The following is a 14,234-nucleotide window of genomic DNA, read 5'->3' on the forward strand; positions in this document are numbered from 1 at the left end:
GGTGTGGTCACTACAGCCATCTGAAGTTTCAGGCATCCCCATTGTTCTTTCAGACACTGTTTAGCATCTTGTTCTGCTGCTTTCAGTCACACTCCACCTGAGCAAACACCTCAGATCTGCAGGATTTCAGTGTTCGCTGAAAGCCACTGTGGCAGGAGAGACGTAGGGTAGGGTGTCATCTACATATGTATCGCTGTCAGTTAGATCATGTATATACAATAGCGAATCTAAGATAGTGCTGTGTCCTTTATGTTGAGTATGTTATGAAATGAAATGAATATGTACATTAATTAAAAAGACATTAAAAAAAGAGATCACAACCAGACATAAAAGCCCTGAAAGAAAAGAAAAACACTTAAATATCTGTGATCTGCAATAATTTTATTTCCGTGTCCTATGTTTCCACACAAGATGTTAACTCAGTATCTGTCACACAGGTGGCATTTGGGTTCCTGCCAACTCCATAACTCTCTACAGACAGGCTTCAGCAGCACATTTAGGGCACATTTGTAAGATGTGACATCATTAGTGTGTGACACTCACCAGACTACTGACCAATCTGCTGTTAGAGCTGAATAGTGACTGAGTCAGCCACCACTGGAAAACTATTATTGCGTCTTGCCGATTATAGTAATCGCCTTTGAGCTCCAACAGTGTGACCCATCACTGATCTGTAACTATTTGCTTCTGATTCTGTTTTTCTATCTTGGTACAGCCTAGTTAAAACCCTTCTTTCCACACAGCTACACAAAAACGACCTCTGAGGATGATCTAGTCCCATATAGCCGCTGAGACATACATTAACAGTTAAACCAAACTTTTGACTTTATTACATTAACAAGATTCTTCACTGTATACCTAGAGCAAAACAGTATGTGACAGAACAAACATATCCTATCTTGTATCTTTAAAAACAAGGACTTGTAAAATTCCAGGGAAAAACAAAAAAAAATGACAAAAAAATCACTCTGCCTTGTCATGGGTTTGGTCTTATGAATAAAATATATGCTTGATGTCCAAAATCTTTATTGTCGTCTTTATTGTTTGGATCTATTTTTTAACATCTGTACAAAGCATTTTCACTTAAGATCCATTAATCTATTCCAAAATGTTATGATTTTTAGGCATATTGAGGTGGAAATTACATAAAAAGTCCTACTATAAAACATATATTCAAATAGAACAAGTCAGGAAGTATACAGTACGTAGTCATACATAAGTTAAAATGTAGTCAGTGTTGACATTAAGAAAATCATCTCCCCATTGAAGAAACGGATTGTTTACATTACCTTTCAGTATGAATAGCAAATAAAGTGGAGCTGTCCACAAGCAAGTAGCGATGCATCATCACATAATTACAAAATCAGCATCACATCTTGTGCTTGAGGTAAAATCAGTGCAGTCCCTCCAGCATTCCCCACATCGTCATCGTCCCATCAACAGTGGCAGCAGCTGGGTTTGGGGCTGCATTGAGGATTGCAGCAAGGCGCCAGGTTTGGGTCTGTCCCTTTTGACATCTGGCTCTCTCCAAACACCATAGAGGCTTCAAACTGCTGCTTGACTTTCTTGATCCTCTCCAGCAGGTCTTGGAGGTCGGGTCTGTCCTTGAGGGAGAGAGGGTAGTGCTCCGAGGGGTCAGCCTCCAGGTCAAAAATAAGAGGGGGGTCGTGAGCCTTGAGGACTGCGTATGGTGGACAGTCTTGGTCTGGGGTAGTCGCGCTGTGGGAGGCACCTGATGCACATGGAAAAAAAACATGTCACTTCTGACTGTGTGCTTAAGCTTGATTTCAACAAATTGTGCATATGCAGCCTACTGTACCTTGTGTGTAGAAGTGAGCCTTGTACTTCCCTAACCTGAGAGCGAACAGGCCATACTTCTCACTGGGATTTACGGGGTAGAACATCATCACCTCCCTTTTACTCTGCCAAAAAAAAGGATTAACAACAAAATCAATGAAATCCATCAGCTTGGTTTTCATAATATTTAATCTCTACAGAGTGTGAAGCACGATGCCACTACCTTTCCTTGTTTGACAAGGATTTCTGTCATATCGACCCCATCCAGCATCACCTGGGGTAGTTTAGCTCCTGCCAGACTTGCGATGGTTGGGAGGACATCTAAAGTGCTGGCGATCTCATGAGTCACGCCTAATGAGATGCATGCAGGAAAAAGAGCAGCAGTCACTCAAAGGTCATGTGCAAACTGGTTTGGATTTAGTTCATCGTGGTGTTTATTTTCATACATTAGATGACTGGAATGTATGAAATCAGAGTAAAATATCCAAAACCATCAGTGCGGTCTTTGAAAGTGAAAACAGATGTAGTCTGTGAAGAAAACTTTGATTTAACGTGACAGAAATATGTTTTCTGTCTTTGGAAGCATCTCCCAGGCTAAACTTCTTGTGCAGATGACTTCGGTGTCCTGACCTGGCCTGATTGTCCCTGGCCAGAAGGCGATGGCCGGCTCTCTCATGCCCCCCTCATATGTGGTGCCTTTTCCACATTTCAGAGGGCCAGCGTTACCTCCACGGGACATACGCATCAGCTCGGGCCTACAGGAATAACACACCATATGATAAGACAATAACTGCAACATCGTAAGATGGCAATAAAATCAAATAAAAAAGAGGGCAAAGATATAATGTAACTTGGCCTATGCACAGAGGAAAAACACATTACTGTACCACAGCTATTATGGTAGGAAATGAAAATTGGACAAAATGCATGTAACAACAAATCAGGGGCAAAAACCAACCCGTTATCTGCGGTGAAGAAGATCAGTGTGTTATTGATCACTCCCGTCTTCTCCAGGGTTGTAAGCAGGGTTCCTATTGTGTTGTCCAACTCCAACAGAGCATCTCCAAATGGGCCCCTTAAAGACCGCCCGGCTGCCCCTGGGCCTGCATACTGGGGGTAGTGGGTGTGCTGTAGAAGGAAGTAGAGGAAGGTGTCTCACAGCAATAAATTATCATAATCAATCCACATGGGGTTGAAAACATTGCTTTGAAAAACTCACTTAGACGTGAAAACGTACTACAAATTGTGAAAACATATATTTAAAAGTTTAACTGAGCAGAGGAGAGTTCCTGATTCTGCTCTGATTCTTATTTTGTTCTCGATGACAGACTGTTCCTCTTGCTTACGTGGGAAGGATAGTAGAGGAAGAAAGGCTGTCTTTTGTTGGCCGATGTGATAATGAAATTGGTTGCAAAGTCACTGTAAGCCCTCTCCAGATCGAGGAAGTTGACCGGTTGCTGCTTGATGACCTCATTGTGCATTAGTGGGACAGTTACTGTGCCGACATCACAAAATCCAAAACACTTCACATCTGGTGGGAAACAGGTCAGGTTCTGACAGGGGCCCTGGGAGAGAGAGGGAGACAGATCAAACATTTAAAGAGATGCTGCAGAAAAGATGCTACTTTTAACAACTAACAACAAGGATTACATTTCCAAACTTCACTTCCGAAACTGAGATTGGAGGACAATTCAGTCTCACTGACCATGTCATGGGAGTAAGGGATCCCCAGGTACTGGTCAAAGCCCTGCTTGGTTGGAAGAAACATCCCATTGGCACCAACTCCTAAGTGCCACTTCCCCATGGCAGCAGTAGCGTAGCCCAGAGGCTTCAGCATTTCAGCAATGGTGGTCTCATTCAGAGGAAGACCACCAATAGAGCCTGGGTACAACACTCCTGGGTAGACACCTGAACGGGTCTGATACCGTCCCGTCAACAACGACGCCCTGGAAAGCCATCAAAATGAAACAAGGCTATTATTTCATGTGTTGACTAGAAGGCTGGGTTTTCAAGTTGTGCAGGTTCTAAACCACTAATTACTCATCGCTAACCAGCTGTTGCTAATATGTCAAGTGTGTGGATGAAGAATGAAAACAGTGCAGAATATGTAGAGAAAATGAATGAATCTCCATTGCCATCTATTTTCTATATGAGCTTAGAAAAGTGGAGCACTTTATAACATGCAATTATAGTGAAGTTACTGCTTAAAACCGTCAATGTGTAACTACACGCTGCATCCCACTGTGCTGTTCATAATAAGACTTGTGATCCCATCTTCATTCACTGTGTTCAAAATCTGTTGAACAATGCAAAGCTGTGGTTGATGAAGTGTTGTTATATTTCCTGATTGTTCACCACGCTGAGGTGTTTATGTGTAACTTATGACACAAGCACTTACAGTGAAGAACAACTAATTAGTCATGTGACTTCACTTCTAACTCCAATTCTTAGAGATGTCCCCTAACCGTAGCCATAACCACTGCTTCCCTAACCCGGAATGTACAGAACTAAAGCTGGTCACACCCATCTGTTTTCCAATCAAAGACACAGCTTTTGTCCCCAGTTGCACCAGCTGTCCCCAGTTAACTGGTCTTGAATCTGAAATGTATCCCCAAATGCAACCCAACTCATACAATGAACTAAACTCCATTCATAATGTGTCTGCTAATTAGCAGTGGATTTCCATTAACCACTTTATCTTCATCTCCTGTTGTATTTTGTTCTTAATGAGGCTCACAGTTTGTCCGATATATTTCACATCCTCAAACATTACTGAAGTATAAATACAGGCAGGGAAGCATATGCTTCATCAGAGACCTGAGAAGATGCATGATAGAAGCACGCGCATCAGAAACAAGTTACGCGCACTGCAGAATGCTGCTGTACTTTCTGAAGGCTTTTTTAACTTTCGCTTCCGTATTTTTGAAGTGAGAGAGAGTTAAAGCGTGACACTGCAGGACCTAATGGGGAACTAAAAATTAGAAGATGTGTCTGCATGTTTGTTAGCGCAGGACATGATATTAAAGCACCAGTCCTACATGAATCACGCACAGATACCTGGACGGGCTGCAGACCGGGCTGGTGCAGTAGAAATCTGTAAAGCGGAGTCCTCCCGCTGCCAGGCGGTCCAGGTTTGGAGTGAGCGAGCTGGGGTGTCCATAACACCCCAAGTCCCCGAAACCCAAATCATCTGCGAAAAGGAGCAGGAAATTCGGCGGTGAAGCCGAGCAGGCACAGAAGAAAAGGAAAACGTTCACAGAAAGGACGCGGATGCGGTCCATTCTGCGTCGTCCTGCGTCTGAGCGAAGAAGAGGAACCAAAACAAAACGTCACGTGCTCACTGTCGCGGACAGGTGACGTCAAGCACAGTCAGGAAATGTAGTCTCGCTTTTAGAGCAGCCTACAGAATACAGGTGAACTAATATATTCCTCCTCCACTGAGTCTCTCCTCCTTTATCTGCTCATCACATTATTAATTATTATTTAAGAATTGCATTACAATGTAATCTATTTATATACTGTCTCTGCTTCATGTTATAACTGCTGCTATACTGTATATACTGTTTGAGCACTTTTGGTAGGAACTAGGAAGTTGTTGAAAATGTATTTTTACGTGATTTAATATGTGAACTGAGCACAGTCATGAGTTTGTAATGTGATTATCGATTCATCAGATTGTAGGTTTTAGAATGAGGTCAATTGAACTCTATTTATGAGGTCCAATTTGGACTCTACCTCTCCAGAGACATCCTTTGAGGAGGGTAGGTATTAACAGGATGTTAAGATTTTACTGGCTACAGCGACTCAGATTACAGACTTTTATAGCAGAAGCTTCTAGCAGATAAATTTGTATTAATATGATACATGAAGAAGCACTTGTCCTGTGACCAGACCCTGTCCTCTGTGATAATTACCCTCAGCCGCTTTGGCACGTCTGATGTTTTATCTACCTCTGGACTGAACTACGGGCCCATGGCTGAGTTTCTGTCCTCTGGGGCAACCTTGGTGTCTGCCACTGATTCGACCTGACACATGGTCAATTACGCAAACAAGAGGAGAAATAAATCAGTGCTGCAGTTCTGTAGGAGCCGCCGCTATGATAAGAAATGAATGTCACAGCTGATTTTGTAACATGAAGACTATAGTCCAGAACTGGGCCTATTTATTTATTTATTGTCAAGCTTCAGTGAGGTGAACAGAGAAAGAAAAGGAAGGTGGTACCTGCATTTAAATAGCTGGCACAGAGTATTTCTGTGAGAGCGAGAGAGAGATGAAACGAGTACACAGAATGCATAGAAATCCTAATACATATGTAATTTAAAACACCTCACACTTCAACACTTCACGCAGGTGATTCCCAGGTGATTTCATGCAAAGTCACGCTGACACCTAAAAGAGAGTGGCCTACTATTGGAATTCAGATAATGGCTGTTTCTTGATGAATTATGCACCACATCCACTGTACCTTTTTTTTTTCCACAAATGTGTGTGTGTGTGCGTGTGTGTGTGTGTTTGTGTGAGCATACATGTGTGGCTACCATTTTGCTTGCATGCTCTCCAGCACTGCTCTTGGGCCTCAGGGAAGCATTGCTGTGGCATCGGCTGATAGATAGTTTTGATTTACTATTCACTTTCACATCTCTCTACAGGACTGACCTACATTCAGCAGCTACTGTGTGTGCGTGTGTGAGGGAGAGAGAGCGAGACAGAGAGAGAGAGAGAATTGAGATACATAAGTACATAAAGAGGCAGGTGCTCCACAACTGCATTTGCATTTGATGCAGTATTATCAGCTGTTTTTTTCACTCTGTGCTGTCCGGCTTCGCTTGCTTGTTTTTTTTTCACGCAGTGGGAATATCAAACTCACTCAGCCACCCATGGATGAGTGTAATCAGCATTAGTTCTGTACATACTCAGTGTCGAGTTGTTGTGTGCATATATAGCCAACAGTTTGCTCTTTGAGGAAAAGGAAGAATACTAAGAAAATAAAGAAATAAAATAATACTACTTCTTGAAGTATCATCTTTTACTGTAATACTTAACCTGCTGATCTCAAGATCAGCAGGTGTTGCCTTTAAGATTTAAAGACCACAAATCTTTTCAAGGTGTGATCCTCAGTTCAGGTAAACGATGAATCAGCCATTTGTCCAGTTGCTTGCAACAGAATACCAAGAGGGAGCCATCATTAGGCGCAAATAATTTATGATAATGACTGTTTAGTTTTGCCACTGCTAATGACTTGTGAGGGTGTTTGCCAGACATCAGGTCTAATGGGCAAGTATGCCTCATGGAGAGGGATGAGGAGAGCCGCTGTGGATAAATGACAGTCTGCGTGCTGCTCAGCCCTGCCTGTGCTGTGATTCAGTAAAAGATGACTGCTCTGACCTTTTCCTGTGAGTAAATGAAAACTGTTGTCAGTGACAAACGCAGTGCACCACAAGTAGCTTGAAGCAGCTGAGGCTACAAAGAGGTCCTCACCCTTGCTTGTGTGTGTGGACGGGGATGGTGTGTATGAATTTGTGTGCCATGTTCTCTTGACTGTTGATGGGTATTGCTGCTTTTATTTTGGATTCAAATTTGGGCAAATGTATAGAAGATGGATTGTCCTGCCAGAATGATTTGTCTGATTTAATGTCCCTTGACAGAGAGAGAGAGAGAGAGAGTGTGTGTGCGTGCGTGCGTGCGTGCGTGCATATAATGCAATTGCTTCAGGCAGATGGAGGTGTGGCACAAAACAAGCTGATGGAGAAAATGACACCCATCATCCACTTTCATCCCCCAGGACAGGAACAAGGAGAGAGGGAAACCAGCCTCACACCTGCAGGGGAGAGTCCCCCTCGTGTCCCCACCTCTTCATCTCCCTCTCCTCACCTCCTCCCCTTCTAAAGAGTAAAATATCAGGATCTCAGTTTTCTGCACGTGCTGCTACTTGATTTGAATCTAGAATAGACTCAGCAGGTAACTGCGATGGCAGCCAACAGCAAACAAGCGCCAATCGCTCATTGTGGAAAACCACGTTTTTTCTCGCCTTCTTGCTGTTTGTCATTTCACACAATATTATCAGTCCGAACCTGTGAGTTAAACTGTGAATGATAATGGCGCAGTGTTGTCGACCACCGGTCTGTGGAAATCGGCTCGATAATGTGCAGGTAAACTGTTTGGGCACTAGTGGGCGCCATTGGATCACAGTTCCTCTCACTTCCTCTCTTGCTTTGGTCTTAACAATATCTTTGAGGGGAAAAAAGAGCCTCCATTTAGTCAGATTTTACGATTAGTTCCACAGACAGTCTTTGTCGAATCTCATCTCCAAGGCTATGCAGCATGGCACATTCAGCAGTAATAGGACCATTGATGTGTTTCTGCAGCATGTGTTAAATTTCAGTTTATCTTTGTGATGTTTCAAGGCTGCGTAAAGCTGGTTTGCCAAGTCTGCATGTAGTTGCAGCTCTGCCTCTTCCTGACATTTCTTTTGAGAAGAGAAGAATCTCATCTTGTTTTCTAACCTTTTGTGGTAACATGCAACTGCAACTCTACTGTAATAGAAGGTCACATTTGTCACATTTGTGATAGATAGATAGATAGATAGATAGATAGATAGATAGATAGATAGATAGATAGATAGATAGATAGAAATAAGGGGAAGGAATAGAGAGTGGGAGGCAGGAGGTTAAATCAGTGGATAATTCAGAACCATGGACAGCTCTTAATGCTTTGATTAAGCTCTGCCCTGACAGCAGAACGTCTCTAAATGAGCATGCCTGCTATTATCTTGCCGTCACGCAAATGCATTTTGAGGAGCGTAAACCACGGCATGTTTGAAGTTGCTCCTGCAGATTTTCAATAACACCAAAAGCATTTCATATCCTGAGGTTTTCTTAGCAGACTTCACAGAAAAACAGCATTTCGTCGTGATAAATACCAGTTATTACACATATCAGTGTGACATTAGAAAAGCAAAAAAAAAAAAAAAAAAAAAACAGTCTAATTTAGTTTTAAGAGCACAGTTACAATCAACATACTATAAAGATAGCCTGAGGTATTTGCTTAAGGCAGTTGTCTGAGCACATTTTGTAACAGTCTGCTGTATGAGCAGGGATCAACCCTTTCGATGATGAAAAGTCATTGTTATTCTGGCTTGTGAGCTGAGGGAGCAGTGATAGAAAACATCCTGGCAAATAAACAGAGGTTCATTGGCACAATAGAGGCTGGAGCAGAGCGCAGAATTATGCAATGGAATCTAACAGGCCTCTGTGGAGCAACATGATCTGAAGAACTCATAAATGTTTGAGGACCTGCTGGGGTAATATGCACTTTTGTCTGTGCCCTCCACTCACATACAGAAGCTCTCATTGTACTAAACATAGAGCAAATGTTCTCTCGAACTACCCGTCACCTGTGCACGCAACACCAAAGAGACATTGCGGTCAAAATGAGTGTCACTGTCATTTTGCCCTCGCTCCGCTACCACACACACATTGACAGTCAGATATAAACCATCAGCCATCGACACCCCCTCTGTGTTGTCCCTGCTTTCTTATGATGGACTACTGGTGGTTAGAATGACCTGCCCTTGCAACCATTTCCTCCGCCACTGCCTGGTAATATTATAAAGAAAGGCAGTCTGAGTGGCCCTTGTGCCCACTGCCATCCGCCAACTACCCTCCGGCTGTCATCTGCTGCCACACTGCAAAGCTGCTTCCACAAGTGATTTATTCTTTTTTCAGGCTGACTCCTGCATCACCCCTGCTCTCGTCACGCAGACGGGAGAGATGAGAGTTATCTCTTCTCGAGAGATGACTCGAGAGGAACGGGTCTGCGCAGCCCGAGATGACTTCTACTCAAAATGCAGTTCCCGCTGCATTTGTTGGGCTATGTGATAACTGATGTATGCTAAGGGCTCAGCTAAAAATATTGAGATGAGTGTTACATGAGATGAATGGCAAAAAATGTGCACGGATGTTGAGATTTATCAGCCCAGCTCCTCCATGTGCCGTTCAGCTCACCTTGAGATGTGCCTCGTGGCTCAGCTTGTCCTCAGGGACAGAAAACTGCTTTGATTGTAAACAACTCTGTCTGAATTTATTATCATCTACCACGAGTGTATAATCACAAAGACCAGTTCCTCCTGTCTGCATTTCCATATTCATGCAAACGCTGCTTTTGAAAGTAAATGGTAATTTCTTTCATTTTCCAATTTTAATTTTGCATTGTCATCATTTGTAATTGGAGCAGACATAACCAGCCCACTAAGCTGCACCACACTTGTCCCTCAGCTTCTTGTGATTGATTAGAGAAACACAGAGCACTGCTTGGATTTAATAAATCCTGACTTACAGTATTCAGGTTGACAATGTCTTCTCCTGTAGTTGAAATGCTGAAGAAATTAGCAATTTTTTCCACAAGTACACATTTCTACCACTATGGAAAACCTTATTTAAATCTTTTACTTCAAGATGCATCGTTCATCACACAGAGCAAACTGGTGTCAAAAACAGATAAATACAAACTGAATATATTTCATAGTAGAGGATGTAAACAAGATTGTTAGGCCCTTCATTAGCAGCTTCAGTGCTTGGCTCAGTTACAGTATGTGACCCGATCACTCCTAATGACTTTGCAGCCACAAACAGTAATGAATGCAAAACGCATGAGCTGACTTAATGATTGTTTTCCCATTTGAGAGTTTATCTTGATCAGCTGTGTGGCTTCCTCCGCAGCTCTTCCTGGGTGCTGGGTGGATCTGATGAAGTTAAGAGCAGATAATATGCAAACAAATGGAGAGGAAAGAGACCTCAAACATCAGTCATTCTGCATGTGTGAGTGGCAGCAGGCAAAGACATGAGATGTCTCATTAGAATTTTTTATTTACAATTTCTTTATACAGGTGTCACTGGTAACACTTTAATTTAACCCCACTTATTAAGAGACAAAATATAAAACACATTGCATTTTTAATAGTGTATAAACAGTTATTGTTTGCATAAGCACCTGCAGTCAAAACATTTATTAGGTGTTCATGCACTTACACATGTAATCCACAAGTTTGTTTATAACTTCATAAATGTGGTCAAAACTCATGAAGACATGTTGATTTAAAGGTTGATCTTCGAAATACTTGAGCCAACATTTTAACGTTTTCCCCAGTGCTTTCAGCCACATCTCATGGTCTTCTTCAGCACATGAATTTTGCTCAGATTTCATTTTACATAGATAAAAAATATGTAGACAATGCTATTTCATATCAGACATTCTTGATCTCTTTGTACAGTAGTTACACTTAAGAGGAGTTATCTTTACTCACAAATCCATTATTGTGCATTATAAACCATGTATTAACTGCTTATGCTGTTAATAAGTGTTAATGATGATGGTTAAAATAAAGTGGCACCATTTCTTCCTGAGCATTCCTCAACTTTTTAATGAGGCTCAGTGTCTCTGTGGTGACTTCAGCGGACCACAGTTCCGCTCATCTTCCTTGTTACTGTTTCCAGTCGCAGATTGCTTTAATTACATGGAATTCATTTGGTGAAGAAGCAGGGAAGGGCCACAAATGAATTAGTATTGCAATACAAAGTGTCTAATTACAGTTTTGACACTGAATTAGCATGGCAAGCTATTAGCCACATCATGTTGAGGAGGACTCTTCATGGTGCTGAAACTCGCTCTCTGTCAAACGGGTAAGCCATCACACTGCATATCAGCTCCCATTCAACAATGTTCCTGGGGTTCGCCTTCGAGCAGATCCAGATCCTTGAATCAATTACCACTCCAATGCCCACAAACCCAGATCCCATTTCTCTGTGTCACGCTCGATAAAAGCTATTCCCTGTCTTTCTCTGCTGCGCGTCTCTCAGCGCTGAAGCTGCTTCTCATTTGTCTCATCTGATTTTTAAAGTGCTGGCTATTTCACATTTTGTGAAGCGGCTCGGGGCTCCAGCTGGAGGACGACAACTCCCGCAGGTGTGTGTGTCAGAGTTTAAGTTTTGACTTTACCTGCCATCACCTTCACAAGCTGAACTCACCTTTTTCCTCTCTGCAGAAAAAAAACCAGCAAATGAGTACAAGGAATAAGCAGGGCCGTGGCCCCAAAAATAAAGTTGGGTACTGTGTTACTCACTGTAAACTTTGTCAGACTGAATTACATTTCTAGATCTCTACAGCACTTCGTTAAGCACTAATAATCCTGGCAAGCTTCAAACTTAACTTCATTGCTACATTGTTGTAAATGTTCACTCAGTGACTCATAACCCATTTTGACAGGATCTGAAGATGCCCTTTTAGCATTTTTCTACACTTGAAATAAACTGTCTTTCATTTATGTACCAAAAGCCTGTCTGTTTAAATATACCGATGTTCAACACTTTCAAAGACGAAATGATCAATAGCTGTCACTGCCAGAGACGACTGTAACCTGACACACATACAGACACACACACGCCTTCCTTTCTGTTGGGGAAAGAGGCTAGTGCCATGTTCTCCTTGATGACGATGAAGCATCTACATAGCTGACTGAAAAAGGGCTTACGTGGTCCCCGGGGAAACAGGCGGATATGTACGCCATGTCCTCGCTGTAAACAAAATAAAACTGTCAAATAAAATCATTAACAAAAGGAAAGGAGGAAGTTGTGATAGTACAGAAACACATGCACACAAGAAAAACATCACAGAGGTCCACTGAGAGCAGTGAGGTGATGTGTTGGTTTAAAGTGAAATAAAGACAAAAAAATGGAAATAAGGATAGAAATAGAAATTTAGTTACATTAATATTAGTTAAATATTCCTGCAAATCATGTCAGTGATTAAATTAGTAGCACATCTTCCTAAATAGTTCACCAGTGAGGGAGCTAATAATCCGTTAATGTTGCTGCTGGCTGTGTATTGACATCCGTTAACTGTTCTACTTCAGCCTTCTGTCTATATGGACAGCACTTGACACTGATCAGTTGAAATCAGCTGCAGCTTCCCTTGAAGGTGACCCTCATCAGATTTAGTCAGCATTGTTCCGTTTCACCATGAATATGTAAATTGTCTTTTTTGGCTCCATTTGAGATTAGATCAATTTGAGGCTGAAGAGGATCGACTCATAGACTGTTAAATACCCAGAAATCTCATTGACATGAGTGGCAGGCGCTGCCCTTCTCAGGTGGGAGAGTGAGAGGAATATTAGGACAGTTGAGCAAGCGTATGCGAATGTGTGTGTGTGTTGGTGTCTGTGTTAAGTGTAACTGTACCAATAAAGATGTCACGCCACAGCTAGAGAGAGGTAATTATCAGAAGTAAATCCTTATCCCCTTAATTCAGATCTGGTAAAGTGCCAACCTGAGAAACGGGATTTTGCTGACTTTCAATGCGGAAAAAATACAGGGTGCAGATATTTACTGCACAGCACAGATAAACAATGGCTGGATTCCTCACAGACGCACGCACACACACACACACACACAGACACACACACACACACACAGAACATTCTTCAATTATTAATGCAGGTGTGGATTACCTCTGCAGAGAGGGAGAGTTTACACATAGGTAAAAAGTGATCCGTTTCACTCTATCTGCCCCATTTCCTATTCCCGCTTTCATCTCCATCAGACCCCCTCAGCCGTATCATTCCCTTTAACTCCCAGAGAGGCCCTTTGAACCTGCCTTATGATGAAACACGCACACACACACACACACACACATTGGTAGCTAATGACTGGCTAGTTGCTGAAAAGCTTGCCTCCTTCCTTTTCTCACAGAGGAGGTATTCAGCCCCCCCCCTGCCTCCCACCCCCACCCCCGGCTCTGTCTGGTCTGTCCTAGCCTGGCTAAGATCGGCTCAGCGTGACTTAGTTAAGTCCGTTCATCTCCGTTTGAATGGCCAGGTATTGTTTCACTAGCCAGGATCCTCTTACCATGGACAACAAAGAGAGGCCGCCATACACTCCTTCCACACATACACACACGCAGAGAACCAGACAGAGTAGTTGGGTCGACAGCCTGAGAGCAGCACTCACATTTTTCCCAGGCGTCTGCCTAGAAAGCTGCAAGGGATTCAAGTTCTCTCTAGAATTTCAGAGGAGTAGATGCAACATCTTCCTTCATGCTGGTTGGACTTTCTGGCTTTTTCATGACAGAATCATTCTGTGCTTTTGTCCTTGTGTGCTAAATTTGTTGGTGGGACTCAGCAGTGTTTTCTCCTCCTGCTGCTTGGGGTCCATCTCATCAGGTAGGACAGAGCAAAGGATGAGTGAATGAGGATGCTGTTTGTTTTTTGTTTGTCATTAACTGAAAACATGGATGATCATTATCAATAAATGTTTCTACATACCTCAGTAATCACTAAGTTCAGGCTGATCAGCGCTGCTTTCAGAAATGTTTTTATATGAAGTGCATTGTTCATAGGCACATTGCATTTAATTTGATCTTAAATTTATTACATCAGCATCTGATAT

The 14,234-nt window shown here is 42.4% G+C and overlaps 1 protein-coding gene across 1 annotated transcript; it reads right to left on the reverse strand.

The window, feature by feature from the left end:
- Positions 1 to 367: 367 nt before the first annotated feature.
- Positions 368 to 5,108, reverse strand: arsa (arylsulfatase A). Its single transcript, XM_041939271.1, has 8 exons — positions 4,855 to 5,108; positions 3,503 to 3,743; positions 3,144 to 3,362; positions 2,756 to 2,925; positions 2,428 to 2,552; positions 2,021 to 2,148; positions 1,820 to 1,922; positions 368 to 1,732 (listed from the first exon to the last, which is right to left on the reverse strand). Exons 1-8 carry the CDS (start codon positions 5,076 to 5,078, stop codon positions 1,437 to 1,439), a joined length of 1,506 nt encoding a protein of 501 aa, XP_041795205.1. The 5' UTR covers positions 5,079 to 5,108; the 3' UTR covers positions 368 to 1,436.
- Positions 5,109 to 14,234: the final 9,126 nt, after the last annotated feature.

This window comes from Chelmon rostratus, chromosome 6 (assembly GCF_017976325.1).
Source record: "Chelmon rostratus isolate fCheRos1 chromosome 6, fCheRos1.pri, whole genome shotgun sequence".
In the NCBI taxonomy this organism is placed as follows: Eukaryota; Metazoa; Chordata; class Actinopteri; order Chaetodontiformes; family Chaetodontidae; genus Chelmon; species Chelmon rostratus.